This window comes from Gavialis gangeticus, unplaced genomic scaffold (assembly GCF_001723915.1).
Source record: "Gavialis gangeticus isolate Ggan-Ray unplaced genomic scaffold, GavGan_comp1, whole genome shotgun sequence".
Lineage (NCBI taxonomy): Eukaryota > Metazoa > Chordata > Crocodylia > Gavialidae > Gavialis > Gavialis gangeticus.
In genome coordinates, this window is record NW_017728994.1 from 34,483,213 (window position 1) to 34,502,451 (window position 19,239).

The 19,239-nt window shown below is 45.4% G+C and overlaps 1 protein-coding gene across 3 annotated transcripts in view; it reads right to left on the bottom strand.

The window, feature by feature from the left end:
- The window catches only part of VSTM4 (V-set and transmembrane domain containing 4), a 133,100-nt gene that overhangs the window by 68,852 nt on the left and 45,009 nt on the right, over nucleotides 1-19,239 (bottom strand). For all 3 annotated transcript variants that reach the window (XM_019502563.1, XM_019502562.1, XM_019502561.1), the window contains 2 exons: nucleotides 17,110-17,217; nucleotides 7,103-7,136 (listed from right to left, as the gene is read on the bottom strand). In XM_019502563.1, the coding sequence (XP_019358108.1) occupies nucleotides 7,103-7,136; nucleotides 17,110-17,217 (142 nt within the window). The remainder of the gene's footprint in view (nucleotides 1-7,102; nucleotides 7,137-17,109; nucleotides 17,218-19,239) is intronic.

Sequence of the window (19,239 nt, forward strand, 5' to 3'; positions counted from 1 at the left end):
ATCACCCCAGCATCTGCTGGGAGGGCAATACAGCAGAGCACAGGCAACCCAGCAAGTTTTTAGAGAGCGCTGGGGTCAGCTCCCAGATTACTGCACCAGGCAGCATAGTTTGGGGAGGAGTGGAGCAGCCAACCGTGGCAAAAGAACAGGTTAGGAACAGTTTAGGAAAGTTGGACATATGTAAATCCATGGAGCTTAGCTGGAGATGATGGATCTAGCCGTGTACTTAGGATAAGAGCTCCTGGCATGTTGGTAGCTGTAGCAATTGGTAGGTTTCTAATACAATGCAGTGGTGATGTGGCCTTTGCAAACATTCACAGTGGTGTTGAAGAAATGAATCTGAAGTGGACTTCAAGGTCTGTCATACATATATATTGGCATATTAAGGCGGCCATACATGTGCCTATGGCAATGCCATCTGTTTCTAGGGTTTTTACCATCCTTGTTGATGTGCCACTTCTCTGGTGTTTATGTAGATCAAGTATTCTCTCTCTCTCACACACACACACTTTCTTCAAAAGTCTGTTATAAGGGGACTAGAAATTAGAAAGTCATGAAGGCTTCATCTGGATTTGAAGCAGAATTTGTATTTTTCCAAAGGAGGAACTGGCGGCATGTACCCAGAGGAGAACTAGGCACTGGTTTAGAGAAGGCTGGCATGGTGTAGTGTTTAGGATGTTACTCTGGGATTCAGGAGCAGAGCTTGGAAAGGGAAATTGCTTTTTATCCTCCATTAAATAGAGTATTTACTGCAAAATGTATTTTTTTCCATTATCCTCTCTGTGCCTCTGCTTGCCGTCTGTAAAATCTGGAGATACAGTTCTGATATCACTACATTCAAAACTGAGATGCTCAGTACCAGGGCTATATCAGTTCCTTAGACAGAGACACTGTTGTGGATCTGGATTCCTGAACTTTCCCAAAGGTTGGATGAAGGAGTTGGAATTCTCTCTGAGGCTCTGCTGGTACAGAATGCAGTACTTCTGCTTTGTGGGCATCACATGCAAATTTTCCCAGGAGTTGGACTTGATAGGTTCTTAGATTGAGCTTCTGTATCTGAATAAACTGAAAGACCTGACTGAATCTTGAAAGATTTTTGCTAGTTCTGAAGCAAATCACTGAATCCTTCACAGAAACAGTAGGGAGAGAGGAAGCTGACCTACAATTCAGCCCAATATTGGTCAAACACCTCATGAGAACTAGCTCAGCTTCTGATGAATCTGGACAGGCTTGGAAGGTTCAGATAGACTTTATCTGGCTTCACTATGCAAAACCACACCTGCATCTCATCACTGTTGCACAGGGGTAGGCAAAATATGGGCCTGTGGGCTGAATAAAGCCTGCCAGACAATTTCATTGGGCGCCCACCAATTAATTGTATCTGGCCCAGCCTGTGGCTGCCCCTGCTGCACTCCACATGGGACTGAGCCCTGCCCACTCCCACTGAGGCAGCACGCTGGGCTCCCACCTTTACCTGTGGGAAGGCCCCAGGCCCGGCCAGCGCGCACAGCTTCTGGGTAGGGCTGCTGCTGTGGCAGCAACCCAGGGAACTGCTTGGCTTCCCCAGTCTCCCACTCCTCCTCCTGTCCCTGCCGCAGCACTCTGGGCAGCAGACAGGGAAGTGGTGCTGGGGTGAAGGGAAGGCAGGAGCAAGGGGCTGTTGCTGGGGCTGATGGAAGCATGAAGCCTGGAGCGCAAGGCCAGGGTGGGCTGGCAGGAGCATGAAGCCCGGATTGGTGGAAGCATGGGACCACATCAGTGGGAGCATGAGGTTGGCCCGGCTCTATCATGCCGGGCATGCCACAGGTCACATTCAGCTCCTGGGACTCAGCTGGGATTCACGTGTGATGGAGCTTGCAGCTGACAGTGGGAATCCCCATGTAATGGAGCCGAGCTGGCTCGGCTCCACTCTCTGCCGCCCCAGCTGAGTCCTGGGAGCTAAACATGGCAGCAGAGAGTGAGGCTAGGCTGCTGGCTCCATCGTGCAGGGCTCCCCACAGAGGTACACAACTCCAGCCGAGTCCCAGGAGCTGCATGTGAACCATGGGGAGCCTTGCCTGATGCACCAAGGTTGGCCTGGCCCTGCTGCCATGTTCAGCTTCTGGAATTTGGGCAGAGCTGTGTAATGCTGTGGGGCTCCAGGTTCCACAGGCCATGAGTGTGCCAAGGGCCTACTGCCGTACGGGAGGCATGTGAGGGGGGCCCACATGCACACCCCACCATACCCACGTACCCCTGATACAACCCATACCCACACCCCACACACACATCTACACCCCCCCACAAGACCTATACCCACAACGCCCCACACACCCACATCCACCCACACACACATACCCACACCCCACACATTCCCCCACCATACCCCACAAACAATATATAAGAATAAGACTTTATTTTGAGCTATTTTGCAATCAGCCCTTATGCACACTATGCAAACACAAATAGAATTTCAAAATATTTCAATTTTTAAAAAATAAAATTAAAATATGTTATAGTAGAATTCAGGCTTGTCCAACATACAGCCTGTGGGCCATCACATGGCCCACCAAGCCATTTTCTGTGGCCCGCGGTGCTGTGACGGGAAACGAAAGTAAATGCTGTTTACTTTCGTTCCCACCCCTTGTCCCTCCCCCAACCCCTCAGCAGCTTCCTAATGGTTGCTGAAGGGCTGAGGAAGGGACAAGGTTCCCACACACACCGTGTCAGCTTGACGTTGCTGACGCAATGTGGCTCCTCCCCTCCCCTCTCATTTCACAGTGTCCCTTCCTCACCCCACCCCTCCCTTCCTCATTTGTATGCCAGCTCCTCCCCTCTCCCACACTGCAGGGTTTCCGCTCCTGGCCCCACCCCTCCCTTCCTCATTTGCATGCTGGCCGCACCCTGCGCCAGTCCCCACCAGTCACATGGGCTGGAGCAGGTCGTGGTGCAGCAGGCGGGCGCAGGGGGCGCAGATGCCAGCATGGAGGGATGCTGTGGTCGAGCCCGTGGAAGATGCTGCTGCCACTGCTGCTGTAGCTGTCAGGGCGGGAAGCTGGCGCCGCTCCCACCTCCCCGCATCCTCCCACGCCTGCAGACATCATGCTGGGGGTGGTGAGTCGCAGGCCCCAGGGAGGGGGGACCGCTGCTGCTTGGGCTCGGGCTGCCCTGGGAGAGAGGGAGCAGGGGGGTGTCCCTGCACATCTTGCACCCCCCTGGAGAGTCCCCACATGTCCCCCTGGCTGCTGAGCCCAGGTGCGCAGGTGTGGGAGCATCCTCGAGGCCACCCAGGTGGCAGGGAGGACATGGCGGGGTCATGTGACACCCCTTGACCCCTGTGCCCCCAGGCTGTGGCCGGACTGGACAGGCCATGCAGGCACCTGCTCCTGCTGGCCCACTGGGTGGTAAAAAGTTCATGATCTGGCCCCACATTCAAAAAGGTTGGACACCCCTGTAGTAGATGTTTTATTTATCTAACACCCTACACAGATATTTATCCAGCCTATTCTTGAACCCCTCCCCCCCAAAAAAAAACCCCTTAACTTTATTCCTCTGTCCTGCAGTTCTCAAAGTTAGGATCATACTTAAGTAGACTTTTCTTTTTTTAGTAAAGCATACAAGCATCTGCTTAATACATCATTTTAAGGTTGGAGTCAATACACTAAAAATGGATTTGTACTTGTGCACTTTGGTTGCTGTGTTTCTGCTTTTACAGGTTAGCAACATAATGTTTTGCTCCCTCTTACCCACAACCCTCTGTCATTCAGCTGAATGTGTTTAATATTTGCTTTTTGCAGTATTATCTCGGCTATACTGCACACTGTCAGGGAGTCATATTGTGTGATTTACAGCAACATGTCTTTGTATTTGACTACCACGCTCCCATTTCTGCCTCTAAATTGGGAGCCTTTTTTTGGATCCATTTAATTTTTTTCTTTGTCTTGTGTTCTTCACCCGTCTATTTTAATTTTCTTTTTTTAGCTATCCCTTTTTTCCTGGCAGCTAGCTGTGAAACAGAAAGACAGATTGGTCATCAGAGAGAACTAGAACTGCTGAGCTGTGCTGTTTATATCCATGGTTTAGTTGCAGTGACTGTCCAGGGTCACAGAACACGGGTCATTCAAAGAGCAACATCAAAGCCTTGGTTTGCACTGATGCCTCCTCAATGGCTTTAGTGGGCAACCCCTTACAACTGACTTTAGGGTGCACTGTATGGAATGAAAGCAGTAATTATCCCATGAGAAAGGATTGAAAATGACATTAAGTCAGGATCCAGGACATGCTATACTTAGTCCAGGACATAGCCAAAAAGCATTGAGACTCAGACTAATGATAATAGATTTAAGGTCCAATATATTGTAAACTACAAAGGATGGAAACAAATGCTTTATGTCATTGGCAAACTAGAAACATCTGCTCTCTTTGCATTGCCATGAAGCATCCACTTCTAAACCTCAGTGCTCATAAGAATCTCTTGTCCCATTTTTTCTGTTTCTGTTGCAGTGTAGCACCTTAAAGACTAACTAATCAGTGGCCGCGTATACACGAGATGCTGACTGTGCAGTAGCCCGAGACTATGGCACACTAGTGTCACATGGCAGCAACTGTGACACAACACTACTGCTCAGTGATCTCAGGCTACTGTGCAGTCAGCATCACTAAAAAGCTGTTAATCAGTGCTACTGCACAGTAACTTGGGTTACTGCGCAGTCATTTAGTATCTGTTTATAAAAGTACCAAATGACTGTGCAGTAATGACTGCACTGTCACTGTCTTATGTAGACGTGGCCAGTGGCACCTTATAAACTAACTAACAATAAGTTGGCACTATGCCTTGCCCTCTGTTTCACAGAAGGGTTAGGAATCTATCCCTGTGAAGAATCCAGGTTCTATGGCAGGGTGGGCAATTATTTTGGGTGGAAGGTTGCTTACTGAGCTTTGGCAAGTTGCCAAGGGCTGCATGGGTAGCCCCGCCCCTTGACAGGTCCCCTGGATGCCATCTTGTGACTGGAAGTCCGGCCCCCTAATTCATGACCTCTGCCACCACAACTGGCTCCCCTTGCCCCTGGAAGTACTCCTTTCAGTAAGGGGTTTTGCTATCTCAGAACCAGAAAAATACCAAATTATATTCTAAAAATCAAACTTCTACAACATACATTAATTTGATTTCAAAAAGTATTTTTGTCCTGATTTGCAAGTGTTTGTGCAGTGTACACAGAAGTGACTACACAACAGCTTAAAATTAAGTCTTACTCTTGTATATTGTGGCGGGTGGGTATAGGTTTGTGGGGGGCAGTGGGTGTGTGGGTATGGGGTGAGGGAGCATGTGGGTATGGGGGGATATGTGGGATGTGGGTGGGTATGGGGGGAGGTTGGCTGGGGTTTGTGTATGGCAGTGTGAGGGAAGGTGTTGGTGCATGTGTATGGTAAGGTGTGCATGTGGGACTCACCTTATGAACACACACATACACTCTGCCCTGTGCCTGCAGACACGCACACCCCATCCCCTCCATCACCAGCATGGTCCTGTGCTCTGTGTTTCAGTGGTGCAGCTGGGAGCCACAGCCAGGTGGTGCTGGAGCGGGGCAGGGGCAGGAAAGCAGGGAGCTGGTTGGGGGTGGGCGGGGCTGGGCTGCTCTAGCCTGCAAGCCTGTTGAGGGCTCCTTCTGGGTCCTACTGTCCCTGTCTCCTGTAAGCTTTGACAGGGAGCCGGGGCAAATAAATATTAACTAAAATTTTTAGGGGCTCCTTGGGCCAGATAGAATGGCCTGGCAATCCACATCTGGCCTGTGGGCTGTATTTTGCCCATCCCTGTTCTATGGGGGTAACAGAGGATAAATATAAATGAAGGATAGAAATGTTGTGAGTTTAAGGGCTGATATCTTGAGTCCTGTACTGGGAACTATATGGAAACTTTCTGGAATGGTAAAGTTATCAGAGTACAAGTTAAGTTTTAGCCCAGTGATCAAAAAGGAAAAAACCTTCTCTACCAGACCTCTAATACCCTGGATTGCTTTCTTTAATTCTGTACCAATTGCCACAACTTATTGAAATATTTATAGACTATTGCTGACTAATACATCAGGTTTAGGGCCCTGTAAGTCGGTCAGAATCTTCTCAGTTTTAGATCAAGTGGCAATGTTACAATTACAGTTCTTGACTGCAAGTTTACAGGTTCAAATTCCAACACAGACCAATGGATTCATAATGGCATAGTTTATGTCTTTCCCCTACTTCACAGTGCATAGAATGAAATGGTGTGACTACTAGGTATCCTTTCTTCTGGAACAGTTCGGTGCCTTTATGCTTCAGAGACAAGTGGCTTGCTATGGTAGAGGAAATGCATTGCAGTAAAAGTTTTATTATCCTGCATGAGTGGGGTAAGGGGGTGCTGGTTATCTAAAAATTCCAGTTATCTGAGAGTTATACAGAAGACAGTGCCATACTTGTAGCGCAAATACTTGATGCTCATGCGCCTTCTGGATAGACTCGGCAAATATTCCGGTTTCTAAAGTGAGTATTTGTATTGGGGGGTATTGGAAATTCTGGGTAATAGGGTATTTTGGTTAGTAAAATGCCAGTTAACACACCTTTTACTGTATATTGCTCTCCCTAGTGGACAGAGAGGACATTTTACTGCTTTAGCAGGGAAGGAAGGGTACAATACCTTCTGGTATTATGCCCTAAATGCCACTGGCCAGACCAAACATTAGGGTAGCCAATACTCCTCTCTGATTCTAAGCCCCAGGTTCTGAGGATTTATTTCTGAGGTTCATATTTGTGGCCTTAATCAGTGAAAACACAGATGTGTACTTAGGGCATGGAGGAGTCTGTGGAACAGGGTGTTTTATGTGCCTTGGGTTGCAAGTGAAAGATTAAAAGGTAAAAGTGAAAATGTTCACATCATCATCACTATTATTAATTATTTACACTGTGCCTAGTAGTAGCGTAAGTGTGTAAGAGAACATGCAAAAGGCACTGGGTAAGATTTCCAAAAGTGTCCATGAGAATTAAATTTTCAAGTTGGCCCTTCTGAAAAATTTTCACATCTTCTTTCCAGCATCTAATGAAAATAAAACAGCATTGTTCCCATGACTTATAATTAAAAAGTATATTTTCATACCTGTTCTGAGGACATTTCACCAGGTAATGTTTCACTGTTAAAGAAAAAAAAACACAACAGGACATAAGGCTATGTGGCTTCATATAGAGAAAATTTATGAGCTACAAGAGGATACAGCAGATAGATCCAACCTAAACAGTCTTGGAATTGTATAGATGCCAACTTATCACCACTGAAAAGCTGCTAGCTATAACTATAACCATGTATCATACTGAAAATTAGAACATAGTCTAACTGGAATGAGATGCTTAGGCTGGGGGAAAATGTGTAGCAAACAACTCTAGGGAATTGTTATGGAAGTGGAGGGTTACTCAAATTGCAGTGATCAAGCCAACTAAAGGAGAATTCGCCAAGGACAGACACAGAAGTCCAGTAATTTGACTTCTAAAGGCTTCAGTTCCAAATTTTCTGTACATATTTATTGTTTTAGAAATACATCTTTCCAAAACCCTGAAATAAAAAAAACCCCTCTTCATGTACAGGTGTTGATAGAGTTCTTAATATAGGGCTGGAGGAAGGTCTTCGGCAGGTACCAACTACCACACCTGATCAGATTTGAGGACCATCTAGTCCAATAAATTGTCTCTGATAATATATATCCCTCTTTAAACCATCAGCTCTCAATATGGGGTATAGCACCCCAGGAGAAGGCCAGGCATTGTTGTTTTGTGACTCCTCTGCTGTTCCCAAACTGGACTTGACATTGTGTTGTAGGTTCAACTCTCCCCCTCAGCTTATTAGCAGATGGGAAAACCTCCATTCTAGCTCCTGAGCCATGATGTGTCTTATATTTTGTGCTTTATGCTGAAATACAACCTTGTCCACAATGAATTTGTCCATCCACAATCAATCACAATGCAGGGCATAGCTTTATTTATGTTAGAACCTAGAATGCTTTGATTATGGTTACTTCAAGTACTGAATTGTATCCCTGAAAAAGAAGGGAAATTGATGGCTAAGACTAGAGAATGAGTACCATTAAACTACTGCTATGCTTATAAACTTAATCTAGTCTAAAACTGTAGTCACCAAAACATATTATTTGGGCACTGGCATATAAACAGAGACAGCTGGTCAGAAAACAGAGTGTTTTCCCCTCAAAACATTTTGACTTTTTGGCATAATGTTCAAAGTTTATATATTGAGACCCAAAACCAACAATGGTTTTGATTTAGAAAATCGTGTCACAGTGTCTTGTAGGAGCTGTCACCTGGGTGACTTGTGCTTCCATTATTGGTGCTGTTGCCTGTGGTGTCTCATGGAAAATGGTGACTGGCCTGAAGGCCCAGCTTATCAAGGAGTGTGAAAATATAACACACCTGAAAATATAATGCACCTGAAAATATGATACTCTAGTGAGGCACCAGAACTGTGCTTTGAACCACAATATTTTGCCTTTAGGTTAAAAGGAAGCTTTAGGCTTCAGGAATATGGTTTTTCAATGAAAGATTGAAATGTTCTATGAAACAAGACCTATTTCCACAAATAATTTCATTTAATTAAAAACCAATCTGAAAAGCATTTTTTCCAGAAAGTTTTCAATCAGCTCTAGATATAAGTTGGATGGTCTGCCAACAAGGGTCCAGCCCTCTACCAAAGGTTACCTGCAAAAGATAGCTGTGACCCACTTTGTGTCCTTATCAAAGACTCAAGTAAAAGCATATAAACAATCTACAAACATTACATTTTACACAATGACACTTGCCTACTCTAAGCAATGGGCCAGCTTCTACTGAGCTGCAACTCCACTGAAATAAAGAGTTTGATTTATTGTTGGCCCAATATCACACATTTTCACATTAGTGTGATAAGGCTAACCATATGTCTGGCTAGGCTTTAAATGCTAATAATGTCGAAAGAACATTTCCAGTTTCACCTGTTACACATCAAGATCCTCAGTTTATATACAAGTTGCTAAGTGTATTGCTCCCAGGTCCAGCGTTAACATGTGTGCCCAAAACGGCAGGGTGGAGCAGCCCCAGCTGGCAGGGAGCCCAGGGGGGTCAGCCTGCCAGCCCAGAGCTGTTCCACTCTGGCTCAACATACTGCAGAGGGGCTGGCTGGGGCACAAGGGTGCTACAGTGGAGGGCAAGCCAGCAGGCAGCCCCTGTACTGTAGCACCCTCATGCCTCAGCCAGCCCTGGTCAACGTCTACAAGTTCATTTTGGTGTGCTAACTCCATCATAGGATAGCACTTATTCTGAACAGTACTATCCTACAGCAGAGTTAATTAGTTTACTGTGCCCTAATAGGGGCACATATGTAGACTGGTGATGCTTTACTGCAGAACTCTTTAGTCAGCTCTGTAGTAAAGTGCATATGTAGATGCGCCCAGTGGGTGGGTGCCTCTTTAAGGGAGTTCGACTCAGCAGCATCTGGACCTATTATTCACCTCCCACTGATGGATTTTGGGTAGGGGGATGTGATCAAATATTGTTTGAAGTGGTGGAGGAATGAGGCTTCCCATAAGCACAGTCACATGGGTGGTAAACTGGCTCCAGGGGTGCACCCAGAGGGTGGTGGTGGACGGGTCAATGTCGACCTGGGAGGGTGTGGGCAGCGGAGTCCCCTAGGGCTCAGTCCTTGGGCCGGTGCTGTTCAGCATCTTCATTAGCAACCTGGATGAGGGTGTGGAGAGCACCCTGTTCAAGTGCACTGATGACACCAAGCTGTGGGGTAAAGTGAATACACCGGCAGGCAGGGACTGCATCCAGGCAGACCTGGATAGGTTAGAGAAGTGGGCGGATCTGAACAGGATGAGGTTCAACAAAGACAAGTGCAGAGTGCTGCACCTGGGGAGAGGGAACTAGCATTATGGTTATAGGTTAGGGGCTGACCCTCTCAGCAGCACAGAGGCAGAGAGGGATCTTGGAGTCAGGATTGACTCCAGGATGACTATGAGTCGCCAATGTGACAAAGCAATAGGCAGAGCCAACCGCACCCTGTCCTGCATCAACAGGGGCATCACTAACAGGTCCAGAGAGGTCTTGCTCCCCCTCTATGCGGCGCTGGTCAGGCCGCAGCTGGAGTACTGTGTCCAGTTCTGGGCGCCGCACTTCAAGAAGGACGTGGAGAACCTGGAGAGGGTCCAGAGGAGGGCCACTCGTATGGTTGAGGGCCTCCATGGCCAGCCCTACGAGGAGAGGCTGAGAGACCTGAATCTCTCTGGGGCTCAGAGGAGAAGGAAGATTTCCTGACAAGGTCTGTGCAATTGTTGGTTACAAGATTACTGGTGGCTTATTTTGGATGTAAATGGGAAAAAAGATTAGTGACTGACAAGTCAGGTGTCAAATTCTACAAGTGTGAACTAGATTTTAATTTTTGGTATGTCCTTATGCAAGAGATTAAACATATGTAAAGAGCCCTCACTCACCCCTATAGACTTCCTAGCTATGTTACTAATGACATGGTGAGTAGGGAATGCAGCATTCACAGCGCTACTACACTCTCTCGGGCAAGGGGACACTAAGATTCTGCCCCCACAGCCCACCAGGAAAGTCAGCTGTGCAGAGGACCATGCTGGTGGAGATTATATTTTCCACCGTGAAACGAAGAGCTGGGCATCATATTGTCATTTTCAGAGCCAGTTTGTATCCTAGCTCTCTCTAGGACTCGTGTGTGGTCTGCTGCTCCAACTAAGACTAACCCACTAATGTGAAGTCAGGAGCGCACACACATTCAATAGTATTGACCCAAAAAGAAAATCTTACCCTAAAACTATTGCAGGTTCTTTGCAGCATCTCTCTCTCTTTGCTAAGATTTTTTACTTCTCTAGCTCAGATTTTTAATGTTGACATTGTATTCTGGATGATGTTCAAGATTTAATAAGATCTAGATTAAACCTGCAATTAATTTGATTATAGGGCAGCCAAGAAAAGGTTCTAGTTTTATATACACCCAGGAGGAACTACTACATCCATATGCCAATACCTAATTCAGATTAGCTCAAACTAGAGAGCTGTTCTCCAGCCTGGTCATTCAGTTACCCCAGCATCAACAAATGTAACCAAGAGTAATGATTAGCTCAATGTCTTTTGAAGACCTGGAATAAATCATTGTGGTTAGGTAATCCATCACAGTGTCACAGTGTTTGTGACTTCTTGGTGTGAGGTGCGAGCTATTACATCCAAGCATGTTAGCGGCGCTGTAATTTCCCATGATGTTCACTTGAACGCTTTACTTTTTTGAGCTGATCAGATGCAGCTTCTTTCTTTCAGTTCAGCAGCTTGCCCTCCAGTAAGATTCCTTAAAAGGTTTCCAGGGGTTCTCACCTGCCATGTCTTGTTGTTAAGAGTTCTTGGTAGGAGGAAGTTCTCTAATCCTGCCTCTTTTGGTTTCCTCTTCAGTCTCTCGCTTAGGTCGCCATCTCAGGGCTCAACCTCCCCTACACCCTGCCTTGTGCCAACCAGCGATAATGCTAGTCCTTGGCCAAGGCTAAAGCAAAGTCAATCAGCCATGGCTGGGCCTTAGCCCTTATCCAATCTCAGTCTCGGTTCAGACGGTGTAACGTCTTTATTCAGGCCTCACGTCGGCCTTACTCATTATTGTGTTCACCCCGGTGTGTCTTCCCTCAGGACACTGTCTCTCCCCCAGGGACTACTCATGGGTTTAGTATCCTTTCTTTATTTCTCTCTCTACAGGCTCACTGCTGTCTCAGTCTCTGTCAGCTTCATCTGGGATCCATGGCTTTGAGAGAGGTATGTATCCTAGCTCCTTCAAGCCAGCCTTAGTTGGGCATCCCAACTCTCGGGATTGCTATTACTTGCCCCTGCTGGAGCATTTGTTTGCTTCCCGCTACTCCTGGCTCTCAGGAGGCCTCACTTCTGCTCCTCCTCGAATGTGGTTTGATGGGGATTTTATCCCTCTCCAAGGGCCGGCTGACAAACCTATGTCAGCACGTATCTACAAAACGTGCCCACACCAGTGCAGGGGAGCGCAGCTGATCTCCAGTAGCATGCTGTTGTTGCTGCTTTTCTCCCTGCTCCTGCCCCAGTGCAGCTTGTCTTCTGGTGGCAGCATATCCGCCATTGCATGTCTGATCTTTGGCAGCATTCTGTAGCTGCCGCTTCTCCTTCTGCTTTGGCATTGGAGGTAAGTTTCAGTTCGTGGTGGCATCCCTGCCACAGGCACATTGCTTTGTCGACATGGAGTCCTTTCCATAATCTGAAATTGTGAGAAAAATCTGCAGTATTCTTTCCTTGGAAAATTACTATATTCTGAGAGGTTTTACCTCTAAAACAAAGCCACAGCTTGGGATGTGTTTATGGTCAGACATGTTTTTTGAAGTAAAAGATCCCTTTTTTCCTTTAAGTGTCTTTTCCTTTGTACATTCTTGAGTCATAAAAAAGCATCTTTTGAATGCCAGCAAATCTGATATGAATCTATTGCGTAAGAATACATATGAGAGATGGTCTGATCTACAGACTTTGGATCCTGTCTCAACAGTACTAGAGGTTGGGAGTGAAGGCAGGTTCACAACCAGGCAACAAGCCCATTACTAATAAATGAGGAAATGCCCATGGTTGTTTTATTTGGCTAAGAACCGCTGCACAATCCCTGCTTTGTATAAGACCTCCTAGTACGGCTGGTAAAAAACATAACTTATTGAAAAAGGTTTGACTTCAAAATGCAATAAACTTATTTGAAATGTTGGCACTTTTCAAAAACTGACAGACATGTGTGTCGACATGTTAATTTTTAATAGTAAGACTGGTTGAAACTTTTCACTAGTAAAAGTCACAGTGGATGAGATCAAAAATCTTTTGTCTACATGATGAAACTGCTCCTTGACAGTTTCCCAAATAGGAAAATATTGGCTGGGTTTCACCTTCTAATTCATTAGGAATCCAGAACACAAGATATAGAATTTGGAGGACCAAACATCTCTTCTGACCTAGCAAAGCCCTGCTTAAGTCAATGGGCCATATTCTGAACATGTTAAAGTTAAGAGTAGCAGCTGGAGAAGTTCCATAATACCCAGTTCATTGACTGCTCAAAAACATCTGTCTTAGGAAGTCACTATCATATCTCAGGAAGAGATGCAAACCTGTTTTTCCTTTTGTTTACAGTACTTTCTACTCTTTGCTTTATACAAGAGAGGCACTAGAGGAGACGTTTTCACTCACTTGTTAATCCATTGCAGCCTTAACAAAAATAGAATGAGAGCACAGCAGTGCTGGCAACAGTGTTTATTAACATCAGCTTTTGACTTTTAAAAGTATGAGATAATAAGGTAAGATAAGGGGGAAGCAACGTGAGTTAGCTCCTGTACACTTTGACCAAGTGAGTGATGGGCCTGGATCCTGAGACAAGAGGAAGCTGCCAGCTATTGAGGGACACCACAGATTTCTACAAGAAACTAGGCTTCATTGACAAGCTTCCAGCAAACACCATGGATGTCACATCTCTGTATACCAACATCCCCCAAGAGGATGCATTACAAGCCATAAGAAACATTATCCCTAATTAAGACATGCTTCTGTTCTCATTGAATTTCTACATTGTCCTCACACGCAATTATTTCAGATTGGGAGACTCCCTGTACCTGCAAATGAACACAACCGCCATGGGCACACCCATGGCCCCCCAGTATGCTAATTTATTCCTCTCTCTACAGCTGCCTTCTCATCCTCCTGATAGACCTTATTTACTAAAATCCAAGATGATTCTGAATTTAAGATGACCCCCCATAATTATATTCTATACGTGGAAAATTTATAAATGTCTTATAATTGACCATCCCTAGCCTCTGCCCCTTCCACCCTCCTCCCCTCCCGCACCATTTACCAACTTCAGCATAACCCCAGCCCTGCTCCAGCTCTAGTAATAGCTATTATGGCCTAGGCTCTGGTCAGGGTTGGGGACAGAACCAGAGCCACAGCAGCTTCCTGCCTCCCTCCCACCTTGTACTCAAATACAAGACGAAGGACTTTCCTCTCATGTCGAATGGGGGAAAACAAATTATTGGATTGGAGTAATTATGGCATCTAAGGTACATTGACGATATCTTCATCATAAGGACACATAGGAAAGACCTCTAAAGAAATTCCACCAGGACTTGAACCATTTCCACCCTTCCATCAAAATGACTTGAATACTCTACCCAGTGCATTCATTTCTTGGACATCACTGTGAAACTTTGTAATGGCCACAGCACCACTGCATTTTTTGGAAGCCTAATGCTTGTATAGCTGTCTCCACACCACCAGTTTTCATCCTAAGTACACCAGTAGATCCATTATCTACAACCAAGCTCTGTGTTGTTCTGTCTACTCTGACCGTGCCTACCAGGATGCATATCTTAGAGCTTCCTACACTTACAGTACAAACCCAAAACCATAACTACTCAAATCAACAGCCTGTGCTCCAACTTGCTGTGATACCAACCACACAACAGGGACAACAAAATCTGTTTGATCTTCATCTACAGCCCTCCGCTTGAACACCTTGGATAACGTACGACCCCTCCCAGAAAATGACCATCTCAAGGTAGCCTTGGGGGGCAAGCCTATCTTGTCTTATCTTTCCAGCAGCAGGATACTTAACTCCAATTCTCATCAAGCAACCAGACCATGCTACAGACCCAGAAGCTATATCAGCTATACCCTCTTCATCAAAACAGACAACATTATAACTGGACCAAACAACATAGGTGGATCCAGATTTTAAACAGGGGAAGTGCAGGAGCAGTGACCAAGGTTGCAGGGATAGCTGCATCCCTGCAACCAGCTTCCCCCCACACCACTGAGGCAGGCAGACTATGCCACAGGAGCAGTGGTTAGGGATTTTTTAAAGTCCCTGAATCAGGTAATAAACTTCTCCACCTTTGCCTCAGTGGTTAGTATCACATCCTCTCCCTTCCCAGGCCCACTGCTGTCAATGTCTCCGGCTGCCCAAAGGGCAGAGGAAGCTCCAGATCCCTTTCTATTTATACCTCATGAACTTCTTGCTGCCGTTGCTGTCCTATCTGCTCCTGCCCCACTCCAGGGCTTATGGGAGGCTGTGCAGCAGCAGGGTGCAGACCCCAGCCCCCAGCAGCAGCCTGCCTCCGCCTCGTGATTTCTTCTTCAGCAGTTTCCCATTCAAGTTAGTTTTTTAAAGTTTTGTAGTTTTTGCATTGTGTTAAGTATGGCATCAACAGAGATTCCGGATACTTATCCCATTACTAGGACTAGTTTTTATACAACCTCTGTGTCCCCCAGTGGTTTAACTGCCTTGTTTATCCCTACTGACTTATTCAATTCACTTTCACTTATCTTGCCCCCTCCTTTGTATTAAAAGTGTCTTCTATTTGGAACCCCTGCTTTCTACAAGTCCCTTAGTAGCAGCTGACGGAGCCTATACACATGCAGTGATGCTGCTCTGAGATGCTGTAATTACAGTGGGATGGAGCAGAGCAGACACTAGCATTACGTGTATCAGCATCCCTGCACTGAAAAATGGCTGTAGGGGCACTTTAACTAAAGCTTATTCAATGAGGTTTAGTAAAAGCACCCCCACTGCCATTTTTCAGTGTGGGAACACTGATACATGTGATGTTCCAGGTGCTTTAATTAGAATGGCAGAGATGGTCTAATTAAAGTGCCCGCCTCCCCTCCGCTCCCCACTCCCAGAGCACAAGTATAAATGGCCTGAGAAAGAAAACTGTCACCAACAAAAGTATATACTTCTTTCAATGAGTTATTCTGTAAGGTGTCACCCTGCCCTGCCTTCTGCCTGACTTCAGATTGACACAGCTAACCACCTCTCTCTTGATTTGCAAGTGACGCGCCTGTTAATACAACTCAGTATGCTGTTGCCTATTTTTTTTTTTTGCAACAAGAGCACACTGGTTCATATTGAGCTTATGGTCCACTGTAACCCCCTGGTCCTTCTTTGCAGTATTGCAAACTAGTCAGTCATTTCCCAGGGGCATTTGTGCATACAATTATTCTGTTCTAAAAACAGGACTGTGCACTTCTCTTGTTGAACGTCAACTGACTGATTTCAGACAATTTTTTCAGTTTATCCAATCCTAGCCCTACCCCCAGAGAGTGTGTACAACTCCACTCAATTTGATGTCATCCACAAATTTGCTAAAAGTGCTCAATCCCAACCTCCAAATCATAAATGAAGATGTTAAACAGTTCTGAACCCAGAACAGGTCCCTGGAGACCACTTGATGCCTCCTCTCAACTAGACATTGAGCCACTAATATCTACTCATTCAGCATGAGGATCCAGCTACCTCTCAGCCTGCTCCGCCGTTATCTCCAGTCCATTTGTGGAACACCTAATTACCTATCTTGGATCTTCATGTTGACACAGAACAGCTGAAAACCACTCACTTTGTCTATAGCTGAGCAGACCTGTCTGACTGAGTAGACCTGGAGATATTTGGAAAAATTATGACTCTAGGGAGAGGGAGGGGGGCAAGGTGCCCACTGCCTCCTTCTCGCAGAATTCTGGCTCCTAATGCTCCTAATAGCAAAGGCTTGCAAAGTCACAAGACAAACACTTTCTCTGGAATGCATATGCCTCTAAATACACCCCTGGAACACAATGAGCTGCAGCTGTAATCTTCCATGTAAGATGCTAACTAGGAGTGGTTGAAACATTTTGACAGATTTTTTTCAGTCAAAACACAGTCTTTTGCTAAGTAATATATTTTGCAACAAATCTGATTCAGCACTGTTTTCAAGTATTCTAATTTTTTCCATCAACAAGTTTGCTTTTAATTTAATATTCATTTTGGTTTTCAGAAGGCAAAATAAAACAAGCTTCAATTCAGAACAAAATGGAAGTCTTTTTGTTTCATTTTGTATTTTTTGTCATTTTTTATTCCATGGCTGGTGTCCACAGAAATCCATTTCCTTCAAATCTTTAGTAGAGATAACATTTTGTCCTGTAAAGCTGCTAGACTTAGTTTTAACTTTTTGGACCATCTGCTGTCTTTTCATATTCCTGATGTTCTCTTTGCCAGTCAGATTCCCTCCCTAACTAAGAAGATGGTATTTGTATTTCACTCACCTCTGGATCTTCTCTTGTTCAGTAGGGACTGACAAAGAATGACGAGTGTAAAAAGGAGAACACTGACAATCCCTATGGAGCACACGAACACTGCATATATGTACAAGTCTGAAAGGCAAGCACAGAATTACACTCAGCTTGGTACTTCAGTACAGGAAAAGGGGGCATATTTATACAAGACACAAAATGGATAGGCCCTGCCCTGAAGCATTTGGGATAAAGTTTTAAAAGTGCCTACAGTACAAGTCAATAGCATTTTGGGCCCTTGAAAATCAAATGCTAAATTAAGGAAGTCAAAAGGATGAACATATTTAAAATACCATATTTAAACAAATCCAAGACAAGGTTTTTTCCCTGAAACAACATGAGCAGGGAAAAGCCACATCTTAGGTTTGAGTACTAGCCTTAGGCAGCTGGTGGCTCAGCTCCAGGCTCAGAGCTGAAGCTGGAGCTGAGTCACCACCTGCCCCAGACCAGGGTGACTTGTGTGGTGGGGGAGAGGGCACACAGCCAGGGGAGTGTGGGGGAGACTGCACAATGGAAGGGGTGCTGCACAGGGGAAACCTACCTGTGCAGGTTGGGAGTGTGGGGGAAATCATGTTGCCTCTCCTTCCTGGCCTGCCTCCCTGCCACTTAATACCAGGCAGAGGCATAGGCACAGGCAGGGGGCAGGCAAAATGGGGGCAACATGGCAGGGAGCCAGTGGCAGGGGGCAGGCACTAGGGGACAAGTGGTAGGGGAAACAGGTATAGGGGGGCAAGAGAAGGGAAAAAGGTGGGGGGTCTGACCCCTCATGCCTATCTGCTACTTTCTGTCACAGCAGTGGGAGAAAGATGACCTTCCACTAATTAGACTGGATACATGGGAAATTATGACAAACTCATAATTTTCCATTCATGGAATCTAATTATTGGAGGGTCATCTTAAATTCAAAGTTATCTTGGATTCAGGTAAATATGGTACTCAGTGGGCGTATCTACACGTGCACTAATGCACCTTTTCTAAGGCGCATTCAATTTAATACTTCAAATGTGAAGTACTAAATGAATGTGCATTAGGCTGTGCTAATGCACAATAGTGCATTTACACGCTCTGTTATGTACAGTAGACTATTTTACTATGCATTAGTGTTAGTGTAATGTCACTTTTATATGTGATGCTTTAATGCACAGTAAAATAGTCTACTGTGCATTAAAGCGCAAGTTTAAACATGTCCAGTACTGGGCTAAGTCTGCTCCTATTGTATCAATGGGACTCAGAGCATTCTAAAAACCCTGAACTTTTCAAATAAGGCTTAATGTTTCTAAACATTCCTGCCTTTACTACAAAGGCAGGCCACATGATAATCTCTTTTACTACATCTGTGAGACAGGTAAATTTCCTTCATGTCCTATGAAGGGGAAACTGAGTCACAGAGGTCAAGTGACTTGTAAAAAGTGGCAGAGATGGGATTAGAATCCAGACATGCAATTCTGGGCTCACTTGTCCTCATACCCTGGCCCTACCATAATAAAACAAGCTGCTTCATGAGCAGGAGTCCTGGATTTCTCTTTCTCTGCTTTAAAAATCCCAAACTATCTGATTAAAAACCCCAAAACCATGTTTTTCTGCAATTAAAATGCCACCATATATATATAGAGAGAGAGAGGGAGAGAGAGAGAGAGTGCGTGTGTGCATGCATGTGTGTGTATATTACACACACACACACACACGTATATGTATGTATATGTATCAACTGAACACAATGGTGTTTTTACATGTACTCCAGGATGGGGGCGTAGGGCATTTTAATTAGAATGGCTCTCAGGAGCTGCTTGAATTAAATTGCCCATAGCATCTTGTGTTTTCAGCATCCCACACTTCTAAACAGCAGCAGGGGCGCTTGAATTAAAGACTGTTCGACGACCTTTAGTTAGTGTCCCTGCCGCCATTATGAAGCATGGGGATGTTGAATACTAGGGATGCACCAATAAAGATTTTTTTCGCCAGTACAGATAGCCAGTTATTAACCAGCCGTATTGGCCAATACTGATCTGATAGCTGATATGCAGCTGGCAGCTTGGACAGCAGTGTTTGGATGGTAAGTGTGTGGGAGGGAGGGGGCAGAGAAGAGGGAAGTGGCATGGGGAG